General features: G+C 40.1%; 10 protein-coding genes across 10 annotated transcripts; 3 read left to right on the top strand and 7 right to left on the bottom strand.

Moving 5' to 3' along the window:
- Positions 1-1259: 1259 nt before the first annotated feature.
- On the bottom strand, positions 1260-2705 carry BBOV_IV004660 (putative integral membrane protein). The gene has a single exon (XM_001610345.2). The coding sequence runs from the start codon at positions 2624-2626 to the stop codon at positions 1280-1282; it is 1347 nt and encodes a 448-aa protein (XP_001610395.1). The 5' UTR covers positions 2627-2705; the 3' UTR covers positions 1260-1279.
- Positions 2706-2988: 283 nt separating this feature from the next.
- BBOV_IV004655 (uncharacterized protein) lies at positions 2989-3988 on the bottom strand. The gene is made up of 4 exons (XM_051767684.1): positions 3541-3988; positions 3426-3499; positions 3302-3387; positions 2989-3203 (listed from the first exon to the last, which is right to left on the bottom strand). Exons 1-4 carry the CDS (start codon positions 3960-3962, stop codon positions 3066-3068), a joined length of 720 nt encoding a protein of 239 aa, XP_051623648.1. The 5' UTR covers positions 3963-3988; the 3' UTR covers positions 2989-3065.
- Positions 3989-4048: 60 nt separating this feature from the next.
- Positions 4049-7524, bottom strand: BBOV_IV004650 (uncharacterized protein). The gene has a single exon (XM_001610344.2). It carries the CDS (start codon positions 7442-7444, stop codon positions 4139-4141), a length of 3306 nt encoding a protein of 1101 aa, XP_001610394.1. The 5' UTR covers positions 7445-7524; the 3' UTR covers positions 4049-4138.
- A 192-nt stretch (positions 7525-7716) lies between these two features.
- Positions 7717-10368, top strand: BBOV_IV004630 (uncharacterized protein; the record flags this gene model as incomplete). Its single annotated transcript, XM_001610343.2, has 7 exons — positions 7717-8014; positions 8410-8895; positions 8931-9115; positions 9151-9242; positions 9280-9625; positions 9661-10016; positions 10052-10368. Exons 1-7 carry the CDS (start codon positions 7907-7909, stop codon positions 10366-10368), a joined length of 1890 nt encoding a protein of 629 aa, XP_001610393.2. The 5' UTR covers positions 7717-7906.
- On the bottom strand, positions 10196-11113 carry BBOV_IV004620 (RNA recognition motif domain containing protein). Its single transcript, XM_001610341.2, has one exon. It carries the CDS (start codon positions 11021-11023, stop codon positions 10376-10378), a length of 648 nt encoding a protein of 215 aa, XP_001610391.1. The 5' UTR covers positions 11024-11113; the 3' UTR covers positions 10196-10375.
- A 326-nt stretch (positions 11114-11439) lies between these two features.
- Positions 11440-15585, top strand: BBOV_IV004610 (RecF/RecN/SMC N terminal domain family protein). The gene has a single exon (XM_001610340.2). The coding sequence runs from the start codon at positions 11555-11557 to the stop codon at positions 15548-15550; it is 3996 nt and encodes a 1331-aa protein (XP_001610390.2). The 5' UTR covers positions 11440-11554; the 3' UTR covers positions 15551-15585.
- A 12-nt stretch (positions 15586-15597) lies between these two features.
- On the bottom strand, positions 15598-16086 carry BBOV_IV004600 (Ubiquitin fold modifier 1 family protein). Its single transcript, XM_051767802.1, has 5 exons — positions 16014-16086; positions 15926-15979; positions 15824-15881; positions 15714-15786; positions 15598-15676 (listed from the first exon to the last, which is right to left on the bottom strand). The coding sequence occupies exons 1-5, from the start codon at positions 16049-16051 to the stop codon at positions 15609-15611; spliced, it is 291 nt and encodes a 96-aa protein (XP_051623242.1). The 5' UTR covers positions 16052-16086; the 3' UTR covers positions 15598-15608.
- A 233-nt stretch (positions 16087-16319) lies between these two features.
- Positions 16320-19574, bottom strand: BBOV_IV004590 (uncharacterized protein). The gene has a single exon (XM_001610338.2). It carries the CDS (start codon positions 19420-19422, stop codon positions 16351-16353), a length of 3072 nt encoding a protein of 1023 aa, XP_001610388.2. The 5' UTR covers positions 19423-19574; the 3' UTR covers positions 16320-16350.
- A 178-nt stretch (positions 19575-19752) lies between these two features.
- Positions 19753-21298, top strand: BBOV_IV004580 (putative 26S protease regulatory subunit 6A). The gene is made up of 3 exons (XM_001610337.2): positions 19753-20275; positions 20310-20583; positions 20619-21298. The coding sequence occupies exons 1-3, from the start codon at positions 19949-19951 to the stop codon at positions 21272-21274; spliced, it is 1257 nt and encodes a 418-aa protein (XP_001610387.1). The 5' UTR covers positions 19753-19948; the 3' UTR covers positions 21275-21298.
- Positions 21299-21372: 74 nt separating this feature from the next.
- On the bottom strand, positions 21373-22985 carry BBOV_IV004570 (uncharacterized protein). Its single transcript, XM_001610336.2, has 2 exons — positions 22860-22985; positions 21373-22523 (listed from the first exon to the last, which is right to left on the bottom strand). Exons 1-2 carry the CDS (start codon positions 22932-22934, stop codon positions 21420-21422), a joined length of 1179 nt encoding a protein of 392 aa, XP_001610386.2. The 5' UTR covers positions 22935-22985; the 3' UTR covers positions 21373-21419.
- Positions 22986-23370: the final 385 nt, after the last annotated feature.

Here is a 23370-nt window from a genome sequence, read left to right as displayed (position 1 = left end):
CTAAAGATCCAATGAATAGACTCATTTTGAGAACGCTATTGATGTTTTCACGTTTCTACATGACTGATGAGTCCACATATCTGCTCATATTGTCCGCTATGTTCTTCATTTCCAAGATTTGTTCATAGGCAAAAGAATACTACTCATGTGATATAATATATATAAGTCGTTTAGAATAACATTAAGAAACACACGTCAACTTAACTGGTTTCTATGGTATCTTACACCATAAAATCAATTGAATCTGTAGGATCTATTTTTCTATTCGCCTATATTTCGACATTCATTCTATGGTGTCCTTTATAAGTTATGATCCAGTTGATTTGATTATTCTCCTATGAAAATATATTGCTTTTAAAGGAATGTACCCTTTCGATGAAACTCAATGTTATATATCAAATGCAGATATTTCATTGTAATAAGGCCAAAGCCTCCGTTTTTAAAGGTGTGATCTTATCATCATGTTGTTCAACATATCCACATATTGGGTTCATCAAACTAATTATATGAAGGAGGAATACATTGCTACATGACACCTCACAGTATCACCGCTATTGTTAGCAGTATAGGCATATCACTATACAATTTTAAAAATAAATGTATAGCATTGTGGTTGGAGAACATGAGGCATATAATGATCACCCATTGTTAATAACAAGAATAATCTCATGTCAAACAGATAGATAAAGCATAATAAATCAATTTGTAAAAATATCCATTAAGCAACACTTTAATTGTCAGCAAAGGGAATATCCCCATCACTGAATTTGCATAATTTAGACCACTTGTCAACAGTTATGTTCTTTCAAAACGATACAACCCTCATAGGGCATGTAAAAAAGTTCAGGGTAATGTTGGTAGCCTTGAACTTGAAAAGATAAATCAATGAACACGATGCTCATAAACCTGTAGTGGTTTTGCCCGACGGAATGAAAAGGCTTTTTATTTGTTTGCATTAAGCAAGTGTCCTTCCAAGATGTTTGTATGCAAAAAAATGAACGAAAATGGGTTTCGTGAGCAAATCATGCCTATAGGAATATAATATCTCCCATTCATGCTTGTAGTGTATCTCCCTGAACATAGCTAAATCGAATAGAATATAAAAATATACGCTACAAGTATGCATCGAACAACCGTTCGTGTTGTAAGAATTTACTGGTTGGCACAAAAATACATCATAGTGAATTTCTGTGAAACACAACATACACAAAGCACCCAACGGGATTAAAATTTGGTGTCCATATTTATTGTTAGAGATTCGTAATGATTACATCATGTTTCAGTTTAGGTTTTTGTCTTGTATCTTTTCTTTGATTAATTGCTTAATCTGGCTTGACGAATCACCTTCCACTTGATATGGGATCAACGTTTTGATGTTGTATAACAAGTCTACATATCTACTTGTGCCAACTTTCTCTAAATCGTAATATATGTCATTCCCATCTTTGACCATTCTCATATATACTTTCTTTATATACCCAAGTTGCATTCCATCCCATTCTGCAATAGTGAGCACTACGTATTGCCACCCGTGATCCACATTAATAAATATTTCAACACATTCCACGTACGTTTGCTCATTTGTCTTGTAAATACTAATGTTATCTACTGAATTAATGACAGTCACAGTAGGGAAATCAGGGTACCATAGGGGAAGTATTGTGTATTGATGATATAGCCAATCTCCCCTTCTGACGTTAGCTAATATGACAAGATCCGGTATTTTGACTTCAAAAGTGGCTATATCTATAACAATGATTCTTTGTCTTGATGTTGGGAAACTGGGTTTAGCCACGCCGAAACGGTAGTTGGTTCTTAAAATGTTTCCTGGCTTAAAAGTATAATTTTTTGTTTTTGGCAACTGAAACAAGTAAATAACAGTATTTCTATCTCTTTTAATGTGAAGGTAAAAATTACCATCCACATCAGAAACATGAACCTTCGTACAGTGGGCATATATGGAAGTTGGTGGATAATTCGGAGAAGGCGGGTAACTGTCAATATTAGTAATTGGGGAGAAAAATATACAATCGTGAGATGATCGCAAACGGCTAATGTAACTCGTAGTTGTTCTCCTGCCAGTTGATGCAATGATGGCCCATATGTCACCTCTTATTTTTGACCCTACATGAGATTTTACGACGAATGGATGCTGCTTCTCATTTTTAAGGTCTAATGGCAAAAATAAATGCCCCGAAAATTGACTAAGCATACTTCTGTGGACAACGATGCTTGTTGTATCGTTAAATAGAAAGTAGCATGTACGGGATTTATGTTTCCAGAGCATGGAATAAAAATAATGTATCCCTACTATTACTTGCTTCTCCTTTTCAAACTTCTGAACGTAGACATCGGGAAAATTAGTAATTTTTGAACGAACAGTATTTAAAACTGACCCACGATATATGACTTTACTGATAATTGGGTCTGACGAATGATACAAAAAATATTTACCGCCGTTTTCAAGAGTTCCACGAAAAATTTCCAAATTATCGGGAAATTTATCCATATCCAGGTCCAAAATCATACCATATGATTTACAACCACTAAGGATTATACAAATCCCCGTAGCTACAAAAAAATGCCTCCAATGTATATTAATCATTGTAGAAACAATATATATCATTAACGATGATGCAGAGTTAGTATAGAGCTGAATAATATATAGTGAAAATAAAATAGATTTTTTGTTAATAATTAAAACCCTACGAAAAAAGACTGGTATTACAGCACACTACATAGCTTACAATCGAGATATATAATGAGCTAGTAGTAAAAATATTTATAGCAAACCAACAGAAGCAATTTCATTCGAATTCGTTTATATTACTCATTAAGGCATAGGCGAGACTTTACAACAATATTACCAAGCTTATGAAAGAAAAATTAGTTCAGTCATACACGTGCACAAACTTAAAAGGAACATATTAATGAAAACAAGCAAATTACCATTTGGTAGATGGGAGGTAGATCTAGAGGGTTTGTAAATACGATCTGGCTATATCTTAAATGGCTGTTTCAGCGGATAAATTTACTAATAACCTTTTGATTTATTTATACATTAGTCAAACAATGCCCTCTCCTGTGAACTTGGCAACTACAGGTCGAAATAAATATTGCGGTAACCAACCGTTTGGTGGCCTGTCTTGATAAACAACACCCCTTCTCATAAACGCTGACTTCCCGAAATTGTTCCAGCAAAACTACAGTTAGTGAACAGTTGTTTACTATAATAGATTAACTGTTCAAAAAATTTTAACAAAAAAGTCAATAAAAAATTTAAAAACTACATAAAAGTTACCTGGGCAGTGAAATAGGTCGCTACATTTACTGATGGGTCCATATATATTTTCCAGTTAATATTTCCATATTCATACCACCAGATTCCTGCAAGACTTATGAGTTTATTTCAGGATGTAGCATACCATTCTGACCCTGTTGTGTTTTTAGTACACCATTATCCATAAAATCAATAACTATCTGTTCCGTTTGATATTTCCTAAATATGTTGATGTATATAAAGAATATAGTGTAGCTTACAATCCAAAGAATCCCCGCTTTTTTTGCAATGTAATAACCCATTTCTGGTGTCGTAGAGGATGGGTACTATTAAAAGCATCTTTACGGTTTTGTTGAATCTTCTGTAACTTAGAGGATAATAAATCACGAACTTTGTTATAAATGTCACGCACTAGAGCAAAAGGATATATATCACATTTCCCAGTTTGTTCGTCTAGACGTATAGAACAAAGATATATATTAGCTGGTATTACTGTTTTTAAACTGAGATTTTTGTTCACACATCCGGGTTGAATTACATTAGGAGAAATGCGGAACAACTGCGCATGTGTATTTCTAACTGTTTCATGGGATAATCTCGGAAAATTTGCTCCTCTGCTTCCGTGGATCCATAATAGACCCAAAGCAAAGTAGCATAGCCATGTAGAATTTAAAAAATTCATATGCCAGTTTAACTAAAATTTATAATGGAATGCCACGGCCTGTGCGATATCAATATAACAGGTAGACAGCGACCGCTAAAACAGGGGTACACAATCGTTAATAATAACATTGCATATAGGCCACATAAGGTTCCAATATTAAATTCTACGACATTAATGGCTCATTCGAGTACCAATTACATGGCCCTTGCGATATTCTTGAGTTGAGCTTGAAGCCTCTTAGGCAGAGTTGGGGCCAGTTGCTGAAGAAAGGCTTCTCCTAAATGTTTCATCAATTGAATGATCTGTTTGTTTAGTTCCTCAGTCGAAAAATCAGTTTCATATATTGTAATGAAGATCTTGGCTATTTGCGCCATGTTACAGTTGTCCGGGCCAAGTATGGTTGGGTTGTTGGCTATAATGAGGTCCATAAGATTTTTGTGAACACGCTTAGCCTCTTCTTCATCAGCCTTCAATGGCAAACTTTTGAGCCAGAGGTTGAGGTAGCTTGCAGCTTCATTCAGCTTATCACCATGGTGCCTGATGATCTCACCTAATGCTGCTATCGCATTATCGGTGGCACTCTGTTGTTCCTGTTTAGAAGTTGAAAAAGTAAGCCTCAAAGCACTTGCAACTTTAGCAGCAGCTTCGTTTTCCATCCCCGAGAATTCGGGCAACCTGGCGAGAAGGCTCACACCGAAACACGCAGATTGCCTAACATTTGCATTTTTGCTTTCTACATATTTGAAAATATATGGCAATATTTGAGGCCAAATAGGCACGGTCCTTGATTTAAGATGCTCTATCATGTTATCGCAAAGATAGAGTCCCACTGCAATATCGTCGGCTTGAGTCTTTTCGAGATGTGCCAACACAAACTGAACACAGGCATTGTGACATGTTTGCATAAACTCATCAGGGTGGTGTTTCATTATGACACCAAATAGTTCAAGAAGAGACGTCCTGTAGCGCTGTTCATTCTCCTCATCAATTTCTATTGATAAAATCTCATCAGGATCAAGATCCCTGTTCGATCTGTATTTGCTGTATAACTTCTTAAATTTAGATGACTCTTCTATGAGTTCCAATAGTTTTTGACCCACAGCATTGATGATGCCAACATTTAATATGCCTGGACCCGCATAATCCAAACATTTATACAAACCATCGGCGTTTGCGGTAAGTATATCCACAGGCAAGCTCATCTGGGTGTCGTCGTTCCTTGCCTTTTGCAAATTGTTAATTACGTTATTCAGAGTGCTCAGAACTATTTCGTAGAGAAGCTCATTTGATCCGCCATGCTTTTGAATGGCCAGCTTCTTTGCATTTATCAAATGTGCCACAGCATACAGTGCCCTTTGTTTCATTTCACTTGTAAGTACATAATTCAATATAGGCATAAGTGCATTAGCTGTTGGCACTACGTAATCATCGTAGTTCTCTTTCAACTCTTCAACTATATTAGATACAAGATTCAATGTCCTTTCCATTTCTTCAACTAGCGATGTACGCAGGCCAGCGGCACCCTCAGTGCCCATCATAAGGGTCATATCTTCACCCCCTTCACCGAATGACTTAACATTGTTTTCCAAAGACCTGATCAACAATGGCACAATGGTCGGTAAGAAATGACAGAAATTAACACCAAGTGCGGTGCACAGCCTGCCAAGCGCTTCATCTATATACTCCTTCACTGGATCGTCCGGTTCGGATGGCTCTTGCATAATGACTATCAAAGCATTCATACACTCAATACCATCGTTCAAGAACACATCCTTACCAATGGTCATTCCAATGATGGATATACATTCAATAGCCTTACCTCGACAGGTACGTTCCTCGGGGCCGACACACTTGGCAATGGCTTCTTTCATCAAAGGCACCACTGTAGAATAATATTTGATGAAGTGCTCCTCCAACACTCCAGCCACCACTGCCAACGACGTGATGGCTTGTTCGCGTACGGATTTGTTCGCCGCGGGGTTTACTTTGGTGAGTAGCTGCTTGACAATCATATCAGACAATGGCAGCAAATCTTCCTTTTGCACTTCCTCAGCAAAGTTAATGAATGCCGACATGGCATGCGACTGCACTCTGGGACTACGATCTTCAAACATAGCAATGAGGGCGGGAATCACTTCGTCAAAGAATGTCATTTGTACATAGGGTTGATGGTCAAGGGCAATTTGACCTATGGTTTGGCAGGCAGCAAACCTTATCCTGAAGTCCTGGTCCTTAAGCTTTTCTACCATGATCTTTATGATAGATGGCATGCGTTCTTCGACTTCCTCATCAGTGAGATATTCAACAGTTTGTGATATTGCCATAATTCCAACAAAAATATGTTGCCAATTGTTCTGCTGTATAAATTCAGATGCATGTGAAAGAACCCAGTCCATGAATGGACAGTTGTCGATCTCTTCTAATGCACGGCCCATTCTGTCTAATCCTTCTTCACCAACGTCGTAGAGGCGTTGGGTGTCATCGTCATCCTCTCCCGTTTCCAGCCACTCCGCATAACTGTCATGCTCTATATCTAACATGGCTTCCATGAGGCATTTAACCATTTTCATACCAAAGTTAGGAATACTTAAAGCCATTTTAGGTTTCTTTTCGACAAGTGTGATGAGGGCTTCTATAGCCAGACACTTTATATCAGAGTCAAGGTTGATGTGAGCGCTGTGCGCTGTCGCGATTTCCCACATACTATTAAAAAACAATTGGATGTGGCGCCTTAATATCTTGGCATTGTTTTCAACGATCATTATGATACCAGCCATGGATCGCTCTAACTCGTCCCTAGATGAAGTTTCATTTGATATGACTAGTTGTTTAATATGTTCAATCATGTACGGGGTGGTATCACCCAATTTCGATGCCACCTCCAAAATGTCATCTTCCAATATTTCCGAAACAGCACATATAGTTTCAGTTCTCACCGATGGGTTACCATCCGCAAGGGCATTCTTCGTCAATTGTATAACACTGTCGAGGTGAGGTGACAGTTCATCTGCAAAAAAGTTGAAACATTCACCCAAAAGTTTAAATCCTGACTTTTTGTATACTGGATTGTCACTTTGCATCAATTGAATGACACACCTTGTCAGTTCTGGCCACTCGCCAACCTCTAAGCATGCGATACATAGGTCTGCGATGGTATCACATGTGTTATTTCTAATAATCCCTTTACTTTCTCCATGGATAGATTGTAACAATGATTGTTTCAAAAGTATTTTAACCTCTGGGTTAACGGCTCTCCACATGTTTCTTGGCGCATCACCCGATTTGGAAAGATCCAGCAATAACCGCAAAAGAATAGCTGATTGAAGCCTCCGTTCTTCGTTAGCATCATTTAGCAAAACCTGAAGGGTTAGCTCCAACGCAGTGTTGATATTTTCATTCTTGAGTGATGTAATCTTGGCATCGGCGTCGGCTCTTGTTGCGGCATTTGCGGATGCCAATCCCTCCAAAAGGGTAGAGAATGCCTCTTGATTAGCATTCATTTCCTTCTGTAGCCTACTTTTAATATTAAGATCCGACGTGGCTTGCACAGAGACAGTGTGCGCCGAGGTAGACAGAAGGATCTATATAAATTGTCGCTGGCGCCTTTTTCGAGAGCTTCCCAGCCTTTTAATAATTCTAACCTGTAATATGTATGTGTTACGTTTCTTTATGTTACCGAAATTTCTTCGTTTGTTGGGGGCCCCATGCTCTATGGATAGTAACGATATATGTTGCGTCTCGAAATATGCTACACCTTTTCCTTCTTTGCGCACATTGGTTGTATACGAATCCTTCATGGTATGAAGGTCATACTTCCGTGATAAGAGTTTGAAACTCTACTTTCACCTTCTATATGTGAATGCTGTCTATATCAATGGCTACCATTTTTGCGATATAGTGATCAATATATAACTTGATTTATGTCTGCCAACAAGAATAGAGGTTGTTTGTAACATCTTCTAATGGAAGATAACAACAATGTTGTGATTCCATCGGCCCTTTTCCTACCATCGCCTGGTGAAGAGGGATTTGGCACAGAACGTCGTGTGTTGCGTCTTACCTATGTCGAAGTACGTCATTGCATATCAATAGGTTGCTAAACAGGTTGTAAACAATGATTCTAGGCTGGTGTGTATCATGCTTTGTTATGCTTATGTAACATTTCGTTTTGTTCATTATTGTGGAGCCGTACAGATGTTGTTGTCTCTTGTGTCGTGTACCTTTTGTTATATACTAATGGATATAAAGCTCTAACTCTTTGTCGTTATGTATTTGATTTGATATGCCTATCAACCACTCGAGCATATTATTATTATGTTCTATCCTTTCATATTATGGAGTTGCTGGATTTACATATTGTTGCTTCACTACTTGTTTACCATACCGTGTTTGCAATGTTTTTTGTTGTTCGTGCACGGTGTACAATATCCCACTCTAATAATGCGAATCACCTAATACACTGTAGACAGCCAAAAAAAAGTCTTCCAATGTAGAGAGATCATGGGAAATTCCTACTTATGGGAGTTGCATCATTGGCAACGAAAGTTCGCAAATAGATGCTGATACGTGTTCTTTTCAGTTGGACGTTCCTTACTCTGTCGATGAGTATGCTCCAGAAGCGCCACCCAAAGGACGTTTTTCTTTGAAAAGGGCCATGGATTCCATCGATTCAACAGTTGAAATATCTAGTTTTATCAACACTGGCATGCTTATAAAATGCCTGGAGTTGATAGGTCCAGTTAACATGGATGGTACTAATAATAGCAGCATTTTAATCGTGTCAAGTTGTCAAAAGACGCCAAATTGCAATACGCAAGCTGATATACAATCTGGTTATTTAATTATACACGAGCTACCGATTAATCATCTCTTACATGAGACATCAAGCGAAAATACGACTTTTAAGCTAACCTTCCGTAAACCACACTTTGCAAAATTGTGCAAATTAAAGGTTAGTCACTGTTTTAATCGTGTTAACCACTTTAGAAAGGAACATGTGTTGCTTTTGAGTGGATCAATCCGTCAGCGTTTTACAAGGTGCAAACTACCATTAAGGACACTGGGATTTTAATGGTTATTCTCATGGATGATGGATCTATATCCATGTGCAAAATACCTTTGGACTTTGCGAATTATGCAGATAATTTGTCGCCTGAAACGGAGAATAAAGTGTAAGCACCACTATTTTGAAATCATTGTTTCACAGTGACACCTCAAATCTAACTCTATGGAAATTCGATCCAAAAAATTATATAGAAGATCAAATGATTACTTGCATTGCAATTTCCCATCGCAACGGTATGTCACATTCGCCTATATGTCCAACGACTTACAGAACCTGTTGATTCCCAAAGTAAGCATTTTTACATTATCCGTATTCATTGCTATTCCACAGAAGGGACTTCATCCGGGTATAACCCAGTGGTGACAGTGGTAGGCGGTACCAATGATGGATATATTCATATTTGGCATTTTGAGTGGGAACATCTGGTTAAGGCTGCTCAATTTGATTCCCAAGATTATTCCGCTCCCTTGAAACCATGTTTCAGCCAGAGTATACCTGTATTCAATGACCCCAAAGAATCTTGCGCATTTCGTCGATTGGTTTCAGTTAGCTTTTTGCCATGTCCAGAGTCCTATACATTGGCAATAACAACTTATTTAGGCAATGTTATTGTGTGGTATGTTGTCATGAATCTATTAAAGATGTTTTTAGGGACATTCGTAACGCTACCCTCGATGGTGAGATCTGCGCATACCAGAGTATTTACCGTCCTCTCACTATGTCAAAATGGTCCGCCAATCAGCAGCATCTAATGATGGGCGGATCAGTGGTGATGACTGTCGAATGGCAGGTGAAACCTGGATTGACAACCCTATCCTCTGATCGTACCCCAAACATTTTGTACAAAGGAGCGTTTGATAACATATGTTGGTCCATGGATACAACGGCACACCATACATACTTTGTTTATGATGATGGCTTATTTTTAAAAGTGCCAATCTACTCTGTAGGTCGCCGCAACACCCAAGATACCATGATTACCTACTTGTGGGAGCCTATTGAAATTGGTAAGACATTATAAACCACGTTAAAATCTTTTCAGAAGGTCACGATCGGGTTGCGAGTGCCAGTGATATGCTTTGCACAGATCCTGTTGAGCAAGCTCACGAGATTGCCAGGCGTCAGTTTGAACTTGACCTTTCCTTTATTCTGGAAAACGGCGTTAGAGTGACTTTAAATGGTAGGGCTCATCGTGCACGAAAGGGCTCCAAAGCTACCCCCGGACGATTAATACGAAGCAAAGCGCTCTCACATCACTGTGTAAAGGCTAGGGACATCATATTTGATAATTTCAGCCTTGCATTTACTGCGTATGGCGGCAACACGGGGTTAATCCACCTAATGATTGCTAAAATGTGATTCTATATTATTTCTGCTTTGGTAATAGGTCGTAAGAATACTTTTGGCCAAATATTGCATCTTGCTTTTCGTTTTCTGACGATTCGAATTGGCCTGGAAGAGTAGCATTTCTGCTTTGATATGCCCATGAACACGCCATTAATGTATCTTCAAGTTTCCATCCATCCATGTGACAGATAAACCCTAGTGCGTTTTCTCTTCTACTGAATGTTACGAACCCAAATCTCCTGTTAGGAATTACTGATACATGCTCCACATCACCAAATGGCTCCGCAAAGCCCCTTAAATCATTATCTGTTGCTGTCAACATAAGTTCGCTGACGTAAACAGTTGCATTTTTAATGTCGTTTGCCTCTTCTTCATCTTTGTCATTAATGGTAGTGCTAGTAAATGGGTATGCTGCTCTTACATATAACGGTATCCCTTTGACTATAACTCCCTGCATTTTTGCAATAGCTTCATCTGCATAAGCCGCATCGGTATACTGTACAAAGCCATAACCTAGATGTGCGTCCGTTGAAGGTTTCCTCATTACCTTGCAGCATCTTACGTGATTACTGAAGCATTTTGCAAGTGTTAGCAGTTGCTCATCACCGATAGTGTGATGAAGGCATCCTATATAACAGTGGTACTTGTCTATGGCGACGTTTAACATTTTCGTTGCGATATTGTTTTATTATAATACAGCTCTTATCAACAATGCCTTCTGCTGTATCCAATATACATACACACTAATCTAAAATATATTTCCAGTTTCCATTTACCAATAGATAATTTATTTGACAGCTCATTAATGTGTAAAAATACTAGGTTAAAATAGTAATGTGCGGGTTCGTTTAAATAGTGCTCTTATATTCATATTCATTCCCCAAACAATCTGTGATATTATGGCATAGAATCTTAGCAATTAGGTATGTATTCAACTGTTCATTAGATTGTGTTTCAGTTGTATATGAACACGATGAATCCGTTCTACAGCAAGTTTATGTGTATATCATCTCGAATGTTCTTTTTTATATTACCGGATACATTACCAATATAGAACTAGTTCTAATTACTATTAGTCTTATTTATGTGTTTGCATTGATTTGTCTATCGGAGAAAATTCTTTCACAATGCAGGTTAGATGAAGATTCTTGGATTCTCATTGAAAAATTCTACTGAATGTTGCATTCATTAGGTTTTTATGTCCATTATGGAGTTGATTTGGGACGATTCGGGTACTGATAGTGATTCCGGTACTGTCTGTGTTACCGACACACCAACTTCTGACGTTGGGAATTTTGTCGAGTTGTCTGAAGATTCGCGAATAGGTGACCCTTCTGACGAACGTCATGATGAGATTGTACAAGTTGAGAATGAATATGATTCATTACATACGGCAGATGATCGCATAGGCACGGTTACAACCCTCGTACTGCACAATTTTAAGAGCTATGGCGGTACAGTTCGCGTATCGGATTTTAAAAAGTTTACTGCAATCATTGGTCCAAATGGCAGTGGCAAATCGAATATAATGGATGCGATATCATTTGTATTATGTGTTAATTCTACGGTATTACGTGGTTTGAATTTGCGAGACTTGATTCACAAGCCATCGAAGCGGAGTATTGATAGCACATCCGACGCTTACGTAGAGCTAATATTGAATGGAGGTAACCGTCCAGTGACATTCCGCCGTCAAATAAACACTTCTGGTACAGTAACTTATTTTGTTGATGGTGAGTCCATTACCTTCAAGCAGTACAAAGAGCATCTACGTGATTACCGCATAAACACGTTAGGTTCAACTGGTTTAATTTTTCAGGGTGCTGTGAATGACATAGCATCATGTTCTCCTGTTGAACTAACCCGTTTATTTGAGAATATCAGTGGTTCATCATTATATGCAAAGCCTTATAAGTACATTAAGGAGAAGTTAGAGCGTTCTCGAGTTGAATATCGCAATTTAGTTTCTCGCAAACGTTCTTTGCAGCAGGAATTGCGTCACTACCGCAGTGTCTTATCAACTAGTGTTGATTACGATGACTTATTATCTCAATATAAGAAAACGGAGGCACGCAAGTATGCTTACGACTTTCACCTTGGTTCAATGAAATATTCACGACACAAAGACAATTACGAGCGGCTAGCCTGTCAATCAGAAGATTTGACGAAACGTATTTCTCGTATTCAAGGTAAACGTGATGAACTTGAACATAAGCGATCTAGTTTATACTTCGAGCAGAGTCAGCTCCATCGTAAAATACAGGAACAGCAGCGGACTTTAGTTTCCAGGAAAGACAGTTTGACTCAATTCTATGAAACAAAGCCAATATTGGAGAAGCGTATACAAGAGCTGGAGTCGTTGCGTGAGACCGTTCAGAATGATATATCCACGTTGGAGAACGAGATAGAAGTCCTGCTTGCACAGGAATCAAGGCTAAGAGATGATTGCTCATCATTAGTTGATGAAGTCAAAAACTTGAGTGTCTGTAAGGTAACGTTAACTTCAGCACAGAGGGAGCGATATGACAATTTGATGAAAAACTTCAATCAATCTTCATCAGCTGTCCGCATGAAACTGACTCTAGGCCGCAGCAAGTTGACAGAATTAACTTCAGAATCGGATCATATTCGCGTTGAGTTGGAGTCACTTCAAAAGCAGCATGAAAAGCTTGTTGCAAATTCGGCTCCTCAGGAGAATTTATACAATGGTCTATGCACCCGTCTCCGGGAGACTAAGGACTCTATCGAATTACTCCAGATGACTAAATCGCGTTTAGATGGTGAACGAACCAAGTTAGAATCCCGTAAAAAAGCTTTGGAAGAAGAGAAGGAGACTCTAGAGCACCACTTGAAGAATTTGAATGTGGCTAAGGTGGAGCATCGTCAGATACTACGTCGACGTCAGTACACTCAGGAATTGATAAACGCTATATCCGGTGTACACGGCGAGGTAATATCGCTATTTGAAATAACGAATGCGTGTTACCATGATGCTATAATGGCTGCTCTCAGTACTCGTGGCCACACTATTGTAACTGAAAATATGTCCGTTATCCAAGAATGCATCGCTAAATTACGTCGAGATCGCGTGTTCAAACGTGACTTTTTACCTTTAGATTGTTTAAAGGCACAGAAATCGGATTACCGTGGACGGCTAATGGATTTTTTTCGTTCGCATGGTTCCAGGGTTCAATACAGGATGGCAGTTGATTGTTTGGTTTTCGAACGACGTTATGCAACATTATTCGAGCATCTTTTGGGTGATACTGTAGTTGTTCCAACAATGGACGACGCTGAGTTGTTACTGTCTTACAGTGGTATAGGCTTTAACATTGTAACTCACAAAGGCCAGGTTATAACTCGTGACCGTACAATTGTTTTAGAATCTACTGCTTACAACAAGAACTCCCATCTAGAGCTCGAGCTAGCCGAATTCAGCCGTTTGTGTTTGAAATCCGATCGTCTTGACCAGGATATCCAGTTAGTGACTAAGAATCTTACTGGCACGGAGGCCAAATTGCAGGATACTATTTCTAAATTGCAAAAACACCAACGCGGAGTTGAGTTACTAAAGATGAAGTTAGACTTTGCTAAACGCCACAAGGAAGCTTCAGAGCAGCAGGTGCGTGAGTCAGAGGAAAAGGTTCGCTCTTTTGTGAACCGTCTCTCAGCATTGGAAGAGGATATTAAGCGGTTGAATAAAAATCAAGAAGAAGAGGAGGCTGCACTTCGCGATTTGAGAATTGAACATTTTGCCGAACTGAACCAGGAACTCGGTGTTGATGACATTTACAGCATGCTGGACAGTGAGAATGATGCTGTGATGCGTTTGAATTCTACACTGGAGCACAAACGTGCATTGATTGAGCGTTGTTTAAGAGATAAAGCTGACTTAGAACAGCGTTTAGAGCATTTGCGTACTCATTCTTTGCGTGAGGTCACCGAACGGCACCAAGTAACCCTTGCGGAGTTACGTAATTTGTTGAAAGAGAACCAATCGCTTCATCGTGATGTCCTATCTATTGAACGCGACATCTCCAGTGACAAGAAGTGTTACGATGAGCTCACTAACAAAATTAATCGCTGTCACGAAGAGATGAAGCTGCTACAGTACGATCAGGATTACGGCATGGATACTGCTGGTGACACCAGTGCTGTAACTTCTACACAGGATACTGATGTGGTTGTAGATAACAATAATCCGGGTTATCGTCTCACTCTACGTGAGTCTAAGGATCAGTTGGTTTCACAGTTACTGGAATTAGCTAGATCAATGCGCGAGCTTCAGCGCGCAGCTTTGGAGATCGCAGAACAATGCCGTCTTAGGAATGTTGATTGTTCAATAAGAGTCCCTGAATCACTGAAGAACACATCATCAGATTTAATTCTTGACTTCCCTCAGCTAATGACCACTGAACTGTTGGATTCCATTCCTGATTCAGAAAGCGGCATTGAGCGTGAATGCAACCGCCTGTCTAAAGAAATGGAATCGTTGCGCAAGACGTTGGCTACTTGTCGCGCGCGTGATGACGCCGGTACGAGGATTCAACGTGCTCAGGTTGATATTGAGCATTTGGACGCTGATATTGCATCTGCTAAAGCTGAGTGCGAAAGTTTGGAACCAGACTTTGATCGTATAAGTAAGGAAAGGACAAGTTTGTTCATGGATTGTTTCAACAACGTGAAGCGACTGGTCGGCCCTATATATCGCAGCCTTTCTGCACGTGACCCCTCCGATGAGACTACAGGCGGTTCTGCCTTTTTGACACTCGACGATGATATTTCTGGTAGCGTTTCTGAACCTTTCTTATGTAGCATTCGTTACAATACTATGCCACCAGCGAAGAAGTTTTTGGATCTTAGCCTCCAGAGTGGTGGTGAGAAGGCTTTATCTTCATTAGCTCTCCTTTTAGCTTTACACAGTTTCCGTCGTTCCCCTTTTGTGGTGTTAGACGAGATTGATGCTAATTTGGATAGTTCCAAGGTCCGCAACTTGGTATCATTTTTGCAGAAGAGCGACTTTCAGGTTATAATCATTTCATTAAAGCCGCGATTGTTTTCTCGTGCTGACAACTTGGTTGGGGTTTTCACATGCCATAAGAAATCATCGTCCAACTGTGTCGTGTTTAACCTATCGTCATTCACCAACACAGATGAGGAAGACAACAGTCCCATTGCTATTGCCGATAGGTAGCTAACTATGTTTTTTACAAAACGATATAATCTTAATTATATTCACGATGTTGTGTATTTTACATGGTTCCAACTCTATCTCTAGGTATGAGTCTGAGATTAGGTCCATACTTGAGGAATACGGCACCTGTACGTGTATCGCCAGTGAGTTTCATTATTCTTACCTGCAGTTTGACTAGGGTTTACTCCCACACCATCACTTGTAATACATGCGCAAGTGTTTGGATTAAGTTTGAACTATTTTGACGTGTTATTATGTACTTATACTCCTTACCTCTTCTGCGCTGAACTTGATTACTGCGGCAAAAGGGGCGTTCTCGGGAACGGATAATCTTTAGTATGATATATTAACTTGTATAAACAAGCTACAACCTACACTTTGTACGGTTGTGAAGAATCCGAAGCCAGAACCATTTTAAAAGTGATTTTGCTGTGCGTTGATCGACCCATATGAGTTTACTTACGCTGCGGGTTGCGTCTCTTCTCCACTATTTGATGCCATTTTACAAAAAAGACAGTATTAGTTCATATATAAAATTTTTGTCTATTTCTGTATCATAAACTGCCGTGTTGGTGTGTAACTAGGTGGTACTCCCTAGGTCATTGAAGAACCCCCGGTCTATTACACATTGCGCTTAGTTGTGCTATTCTACACATTTTAATGGTAGTCAGACTTCAATAGCAATCTCAAAGGGGCTATAACAATGTAACCATTAAAATGCTACATTTATTATGCAATTTTACGCCCATAAAGGTCTTATAACACGCCTTTAGATATATGTTGGCAATATTATTATGGCATTACTGTTTATTATCACAGGTCAAATCATTGACACATCGAAGGAGCATCTGGAGATCCTCGCAGTGGTTACGATGAACATCCAACCTAATATCGCACTGGTTGACAAACTCTTCAATATCCGTAATAAGTTGACTTTTGATTAAGGTCATGTCCACAATTAGATTGGCAGCTTCCTGTTCTTTCATGTTTTTATCTACACCCAGGGAGCGATTGAGATTATCCACGTTTCGGATAAGTTTCACTACCTGTTGTTTGTAGTCCGTTGTTAGATGCGAGATTGTATGCGTCATTATTTTTCGAGTAACTTCTTGCGGTATAGTTGTGCTTTCAAATTCTTTGAATGACAGCAGTGGTATTAGCATATACTTGACATAATTGCTTGGTATGGATACATCTGGTTTACTACTGGCTCTGAATTTGGATGGTAACGACTGTAGGAATTGCAGACTGCACTTGGCATTCGATACCAAATTCCTTATTATATAGTTTTCCAGCGTATACTTAACGCCATCAATCTGTTCATGGGCACTATTGAAGAAGTTGTACATAAGCTGTAGTGCCCTCTTGGTGAATGACACAAGTTTAACAATATCCATGCGATCCTCTTTAGTCAATTTATCGAAATAATCATGCGCCAGATCATTTGCATTACTCATTATAAATTGATCCGAATCTTCGAATTCACTGGGAGTCTTCCATATTGATGCTAGGATATCGATGCTATTTTGTTCAATTGACGTGATACCATCATCCAGCGATCTAAGCGCATAAACTAGCCGTTTAAAAGCCACTTGCAATGGATACTCCAACTTGCGCACTGCAGCTTTCACTACATTACCATCCAAATTACTTTTCAGTGTTATACCTATATTGCACGTGCCATTTTGACAGACTTCTACAGCGGATGCATCCGATTCAGGGTTGCTACCATTGATAGACGTCTTTGATTGATTATTACCCGGGTTGGTTTTATCTGTACTGTCGCTCGACATACTCTGGTCTGAAGAAAGGTATCCATTAGTATATCTATTTTGTGTCAAGTACTCCTGGTATGCGTCTTCTTGAGACTCAAGTGGGCCATACAATAATTCCAGGCTTATCATATTCACACTTCCCGTTTGTACGGCAGCTTGTAATGCACTAAGGTCATTTAAGATGCATCCAGCATTTTTCGTTGATTCCGCAGCCTTTGTAATCTCTGTAGGTTCAGTGACAGGCTCAGCTTCTATTGCAGACACTTGCTTCTGCACGTATCTGATATATTCCTGAATCATTTCAGCTGTGCCAACCAGATATTTATGCAACAAATGGTAGAAGAAGTTGCTGTGGCTCCACAAAGCCATCATTTGCCGATATAGCACCATGGAAGGTGTCATGTAGAAGGCATACCAGCCATCCTCATGCAAGTTTCCATTCGGTCCATTAGATATTGCGATTTCATGTGATAGCACCTGAGTCGTATCCTCAATGTAGTTGTCGCACACAACGCCGATGCTAAAGCACCTTGATATACCATTAGGTATTTTGGATCCGCGCCACTTCAGGTAGTGGCGATAACCTCCTGCTGCGATTTCAATGTGTCCCAACAGCCGTTCATAAGCCTCTACGTTCCCTATGAACCGGTCTAGATAGATTGGGAAGTAGACTGCTGAAAACCTTTTTTCGAATTGATACAGCAGCTCTGCTGCTATAGCATCAAACACGCAACACACCTTGAAACTATCGTTCTCAGTAACCTTTGTAACGTCGATCAATAGTTGCATTGGTATGCTTTGTTTCGGATGGAGCAACTGTTCAATGGCTACATCCACGAAGGTACGGAATTTAACTGCCTCCTCTTGAGGTGTTTTCATTGTTACTCCACCTTCCTTTTGTACTAGCTTACTCAAGCAAATGTTCATGATAGGCTTGACGAATATATCCCTATACATACCAACAAAGGGTACTTTGATAGGATTATTTACCTTGGCATCCACTTGCTGTAGATGTTCAGCTCCCTTGAGCAATGAGCTTAGCCCTGTAACATAGGTGGTAATATCAGATGTAATCTTTTCTTTCGCTATGATATCTGATGTTTCATTTGCATTTATTTTCTCACGTTCCTTGTAGAACGTAAAGAGTATATGCATCGTAGTTTTAGCACATGTTGAGACAAGTTGATATAAGCTTTGATGGAATTCGACTATACTTCTCTCGGCACGCTCTCTATTAAATTCGTCCCTAAAACGATCTAATTCATTCCACTCTATTAGCTTTTCGAAGGATAACAGCCGTTCTACATCAGAACATTGTCGATCGGTACATAGTCCAGAACAGCGCTTGTACTCATTCGGGTCAACTTCCTGTAGCAGCTTTAAGTAATGCTCCATGTATTTTGACAGTTCCATTTCGTAATGCCTTGAACTTTTTAGTAACCCTTGGATGCGCTTCAATTCCCTAGGGACAATTTCAAATACAGCCCAGTTTGTGGCGATGTTATACTTATCATGTGCCCGGAGCACATACTCCACACTTTCCATGCGTTTAGATATTGCGCGTGCTAATACCACTGCCTTTTGGACGACAGTACCCTGCATCTTTGCGACATCGTCATATTGTACCATGAAGGTGTCAAGGATTTCTTCAGCTATGTTATCTAGGTGTCTGATGGCATCCACATGGGTTATTAATGCCATTTTAGCATATGCCACCATTACATACCTGAACATGCGTCGTTTAGCCTCCCATTTGGTCTGCTTTAATGTCTCCCGTTGTATGTCTAGGTTGGTAAGTGATTCCTTAAGCAAACGCCGTAAGGGTTTGATCGCCTCTATTGTTGACTCAATAGTTTCATTGTAAGGCTTCGCTGATGCAAATAGTGACATCAACATCCCAGAAGCATTTGACTGGCATGACGCTAACAAACCCGTGAGTTCTCGCTTAATATCATCCAATGCCACTGATTCTAGCCGTGTAGCTACATATTCTCCGGGTGATTCTACTTGTATAGCAATTGACTTCAACTGCTCCATAGCTTCATTATACAATTCTATATTGCGATCTATATTACTGGGCTTCGTGTGTTCTGCCATCTTGATTGTTCTGTAAATTCGGATGCCCTAGGTATAAATGATGTCTATATTCAAGCGATAAATTGATCCATGTTATATTCTCAAAAGCTGCATTAGATAGAAATATCCTTCAGGGTCAGTCAGTATACCTTCCGCCATCTTATGATAGTCTCTTTAAGGATGGTATAGATGAGCTTACACATGATATTGAACTATAGTTAAATTTAACCCAGATATATTACAATTCATCAATATGGAGCCCATTTAATCCTTGTGTGTTAATATTGCTTGATCTGTATTGATGGAGTTATATCTTGTACCTTTAGTGGGTCAGTGTCCTTCCTCCCCCTTTCATACTTTGATTTACGTGGCGCACGCGATTATCATATATATTATCGCCTAGTAGGCGTGTATGTTATATAGGCATACCGCTGTCTATTCATTTAGTTGTCTCATCCTGGTGGTGATTGGTGTGTTTAGTGGCCTTTTTTGGCCTGGTTCAGGCCGCGGCAGCTAGGTTTGATTCGTTTTATTTTTATTGTACAATATGACGGATGCCAATGAGCAGATTGATCTCAGTGAGGTGTCACGAATGAGTGATGCCGAAGTGCGTGTTCGCATCAATATGATCGACGCTGAGATCAAGATTTTGCGTAGTGAACACACCCGTCTAAAGTCGCAGCAGATAGCTATGCAAGAGCGCATAAAGGATAATTTGGAGAAAATACAGCTCAATAAGCAGCTTCCTTATTTGGTGTCCAATGTGGTAGAGTTGCTTGACATAGAGGATGATGACGACGAGGAGGCAGGAGTTCAGGGCGTTGCTATGAAGAGCAAGGGCAAATCCTTGGTTATCAAGACTTCCACTCGTCAGGTAAGTAACCTTTCTAGCGATTTACCATTTGTAGACTATTTTCCTTCCTGTCATTGGGTTGATTCCTCATACTGAACTTCACCCTGGTGATTTGGTTGGTGTGAATAAGGACAGTTATTTAGTGTTGGACAAGTTACCTCCTGAGTACGACAATCGTGTAAAGGCCATGGAGGTTTGCGAGAAGCCCATCGAGGACTATTCTGATATCGGGGGTTTGGACAAACAGATCCAAGAACTTATTGAGGCTATTGTCCTTCCCATCACTCACAAGGATCTTTTTGAAAAGATAGGCATTAAGCCGCCAAAGGGTTAGTTGTTGTCTATGCTAAATGATTTCTTGTAGGTGTTTTAATGCATGGGCCTCCTGGAACGGGAAAGACCCTTCTTGCACGTGCTTGCGCTGCCCAGACGAAGGCTACATTTGTGAAGTTGGCTGGACCTCAGCTGGTGCAGATGTTTATCGGTGACGGTGCTAAGATGGTCCGTGATGCTTTTAGTTTGGCTAAGGAGAAGTCGCCTACTATTATTTTTATTGACGAAATCGATGCTATCGGTACTAAGCGTTTCGACAGTGAGCTTTCTGGTGACCGTGAGGTCCAGCGTACTATGCTGGAGCTATTAAATCAGCTGGATGGTTTCAGCAGTGACGATCGTGTAAAGGTCATTGCTGCTACTAATCGTCCAGATACCCTTGACCCTGCACTTTTACGTTCTGGTCGTTTGGATCGCAAGATAGAGCTCCCGCATCCTAATGAGGATGCTAGAGCGCACATTATGCAGATTCATTCCCGTAAGATGAATGTGCATCCTGATGTGAACTTTAAAGAGCTTGCTCGCTCGACTGAAGATTTCAACGGTGCTCAGCTGAAGGCTGTATGTGTTGAGGCTGGCATGGTTGCCCTTCGACGGGGTGCGAAGGAGCTGGACCACAATGATTTTGTGGAGGGTATCGCAGTGTTAAGTGCCAAGAAGAAGACCACTTTGAACTATTTGAACTGATTGCTTTACCCTAGAGTAAGCTCTTAATTTAGACATTGATATATACCAATACATGTGCATACGTTTTATTATATGCCTATATTAACCCTGGGTATAATAAGTCATCCGACATTACGAATGTCAAGTTATTTGCGATATAGAATTTTCAGTCGATGAGTGGAGTGAACTGCTCAGGGTGTGACACTAATTCATCCAGACATGTGCACTTGTTCAGCACAAAGGTCACTGCTACCCAGTAGCAGTAAATGTTAAACAATAGCGCGATTGTTAGCAGCCCTGCTGCCGCCATCTTAAGCGGCCTCTTCTGTATCTTGTAGATGGCCACTACCTCTGAGACTCCTTCTGGAGTGAGATCGTGGGTCTCTGGAGGCAATTCATCTTTCGACACTTCCTCAGCCTCGCCTTCAGTTTCTCCGATATGTGGTACCAGCGGGAGGCGGTCGTAGAAAGTTTCAGTTTTGGCATCATAAGTGTTCTTGGCTACTGTTTGCTCAGGGATGGCTATGGGTAATTCTGCACTTTTGGCTTCCTTAGAATTACCATATGGCATCGGCATTTCATTGGGAATCTTCATAGATTCGTTTACGTTTGGGGTTGTCTGTTGAATTGCTTTGGAGGCGGGTTCCAGATTCCCAGTAACAGCATCGATATTTCCAGATATGGGCATTGCACCATTCCCTGGCATGTTCAAATCATTTCCAACATGCTGGTTTATTGGCATTTCTTCAGTTTGAGGCATCCTTAGGTTCTTGCTTGGAATATTGTCCTCCGCATCTGTTGATGCTGTGCTGATGGAATCCTCCAATGTTTTGTTGTCATCACTGACCAATGCAGGAAAGCTGTCTCCTAGTTCCAGGCTGTCATTTTGATCAAATGCATATGGCAATTCACGCTGCCTAAGGAACGCATTAGATCTCATCAAAGCTGTACTTGGTAACGCTGCTGAACGGATGGAAGCAAAATCGGATACATCCTTTAGCTGCGGCCCCCTTGGCAACAGATGTACTAACTCAGCCATGTCCAAGACAGTCAAGAATATGAGAAACAATGAAATTGCGTAAAATACGAGGTATACGCATTCCATTACAATGTTCCTCTTCAATGCGCCCATAAACCCAAGTACCGCCGATATGGCATTCGTTCCAAACAGTAACCATGCTAGTTGAGTCAAACTAGGATGTAGGTAGTGAATTACACTGTACAGTGAAATCCCGAGCAGGAACTGTTGAATGGCGATGTAGAATAACCCCTGAGACATTATTAACACATATTCTCACACATATACGCAAAAGGACAATGTATAGATACTGTATAAAGACAACTGACCCAATCTGCGGTCTGAGTAACCAGTTATCGTACAATGAACCAGCCAGCAAAACGACATCACAGTCACAGACCCTGATTATACAGAACACATTACACCAATCGCTCGTAAGTAAGTCACATACACGTTAATAAATAAAGACGCATTGATATATACATGATAATCTAATGCCATTTGTCATGGCACATTCACAGCGCGACACACACTGTAATACATGCGAAAAAACCATGCTTATTTGGTACACATCTAGTTGCAACTTACATTTCTGATGCTTAGAGTACCCATGAAGTTCCTAGCCTTCAGGTTGTTCGCAATATTGATTCCAACGTCCACCATGATGTCTACTGATTCTATCTTCTCACAAACTCAATGCCACCATAAGTTGAGCTCAAAAGCTCGTCAAACTGATATATATCGCACACCTTTTTGTATTCGTAGTTAGTTCTTTGATGTGTTTAATATAAGTGCTTACACACGAAATCACTCTGACGTTGTTTTCATGGGTGTAAATGTGTGTGGGGGATAAAAACGGTAAAAAGATTCGTTTTAGTTATACTTTTTTCTCGATAATACATTAGAATGATGTATTACGACGTCTAGATATTGTGTACGCCGTTGGTGGTTGCCATGGCCGCGCTACTGTCTACCTATATATCCATTCATAGACGCTGTTATAATCCATAGGTACGCGATGTAGCTTCCTCAGAGCGTATAACATTACCAATGTAACTTTTGGTATATCCTCTCGAACGTTTTGGCACTATCTCGTTTG

This window comes from Babesia bovis, assembly GCF_000165395.2.
Source record: "Babesia bovis T2Bo chromosome 4 map unlocalized Chr4_1, whole genome shotgun sequence".
NCBI lineage: Eukaryota > Apicomplexa > Aconoidasida > Piroplasmida > Babesiidae > Babesia > Babesia bovis.
Note: the sequence above shows the minus strand (reverse complement) of the source record. Positions and strands in the feature narration are given on the sequence as shown.

Excerpts from the sequence above, each read along its gene's own strand:
- BBOV_IV004660 (XM_001610345.2), bottom strand. The coding sequence starts at position 2,626 with ATGATATATATTGTTTCTACAATGATTAATATACATTGGAGGCATTTT.
- BBOV_IV004655 (XM_051767684.1), bottom strand. The coding sequence starts at position 3,962 with ATGAATTTTTTAAATTCTACATGGCTATGCTACTTTGCTTTGGGTCTA. Across the intron at positions 3,500-3,540 it reads AAGCGGGGATTCTTTGGATT|GAAATATCAAACGGAACAGA; the intron begins GTAAGCTACACT and ends CAACATATTTAG. Across the intron at positions 3,388-3,425 it reads AACACAACAGGGTCAGAATG|GAATCTGGTGGTATGAATAT; the intron begins GTATGCTACATC and ends TAAGTCTTGCAG.
- BBOV_IV004650 (XM_001610344.2), bottom strand. The coding sequence starts at position 7,444 with ATGAATGCTAATCAAGAGGCATTCTCTACCCTTTTGGAGGGATTGGCA.
- BBOV_IV004620 (XM_001610341.2), bottom strand. The coding sequence starts at position 11,023 with ATGTTAAACGTCGCCATAGACAAGTACCACTGTTATATAGGATGCCTT.
- BBOV_IV004610 (XM_001610340.2), top strand. The coding sequence starts at position 11,555 with ATGTCCATTATGGAGTTGATTTGGGACGATTCGGGTACTGATAGTGAT.
- BBOV_IV004600 (XM_051767802.1), bottom strand. The coding sequence starts at position 16,051 with ATGGCATCAAATAGTGGAGAAGAGACGCAACCCGCAGC. Across the intron at positions 15,787-15,823 it reads TCAAGTTCAGCGCAGAAGAG|TTCAAACTTAATCCAAACAC; the intron begins GTAAGGAGTATA and ends ACGTCAAAATAG. Across the intron at positions 15,677-15,713 it reads AAACCCTAGTCAAACTGCAG|GTGCCGTATTCCTCAAGTAT; the intron begins GTAAGAATAATG and ends ATACACGTACAG.
- BBOV_IV004590 (XM_001610338.2), bottom strand. The coding sequence starts at position 19,422 with ATGGCAGAACACACGAAGCCCAGTAATATAGATCGCAATATAGAATTG.
- BBOV_IV004580 (XM_001610337.2), top strand. The coding sequence starts at position 19,949 with ATGACGGATGCCAATGAGCAGATTGATCTCAGTGAGGTGTCACGAATG. Across the intron at positions 20,276-20,309 it reads TCAAGACTTCCACTCGTCAG|ACTATTTTCCTTCCTGTCAT; the intron begins GTAAGTAACCTT and ends TACCATTTGTAG. Across the intron at positions 20,584-20,618 it reads AGGCATTAAGCCGCCAAAGG|GTGTTTTAATGCATGGGCCT; the intron begins GTTAGTTGTTGT and ends GATTTCTTGTAG.
- BBOV_IV004570 (XM_001610336.2), bottom strand. The coding sequence starts at position 22,934 with ATGGTGGACGTTGGAATCAATATTGCGAACAACCTGAAGGCTAGGAAC. Across the intron at positions 22,524-22,859 it reads GTACTCTAAGCATCAGAAAT|GGGTTATTCTACATCGCCAT; the intron begins GTAAGTTGCAAC and ends ATAATGTCTCAG.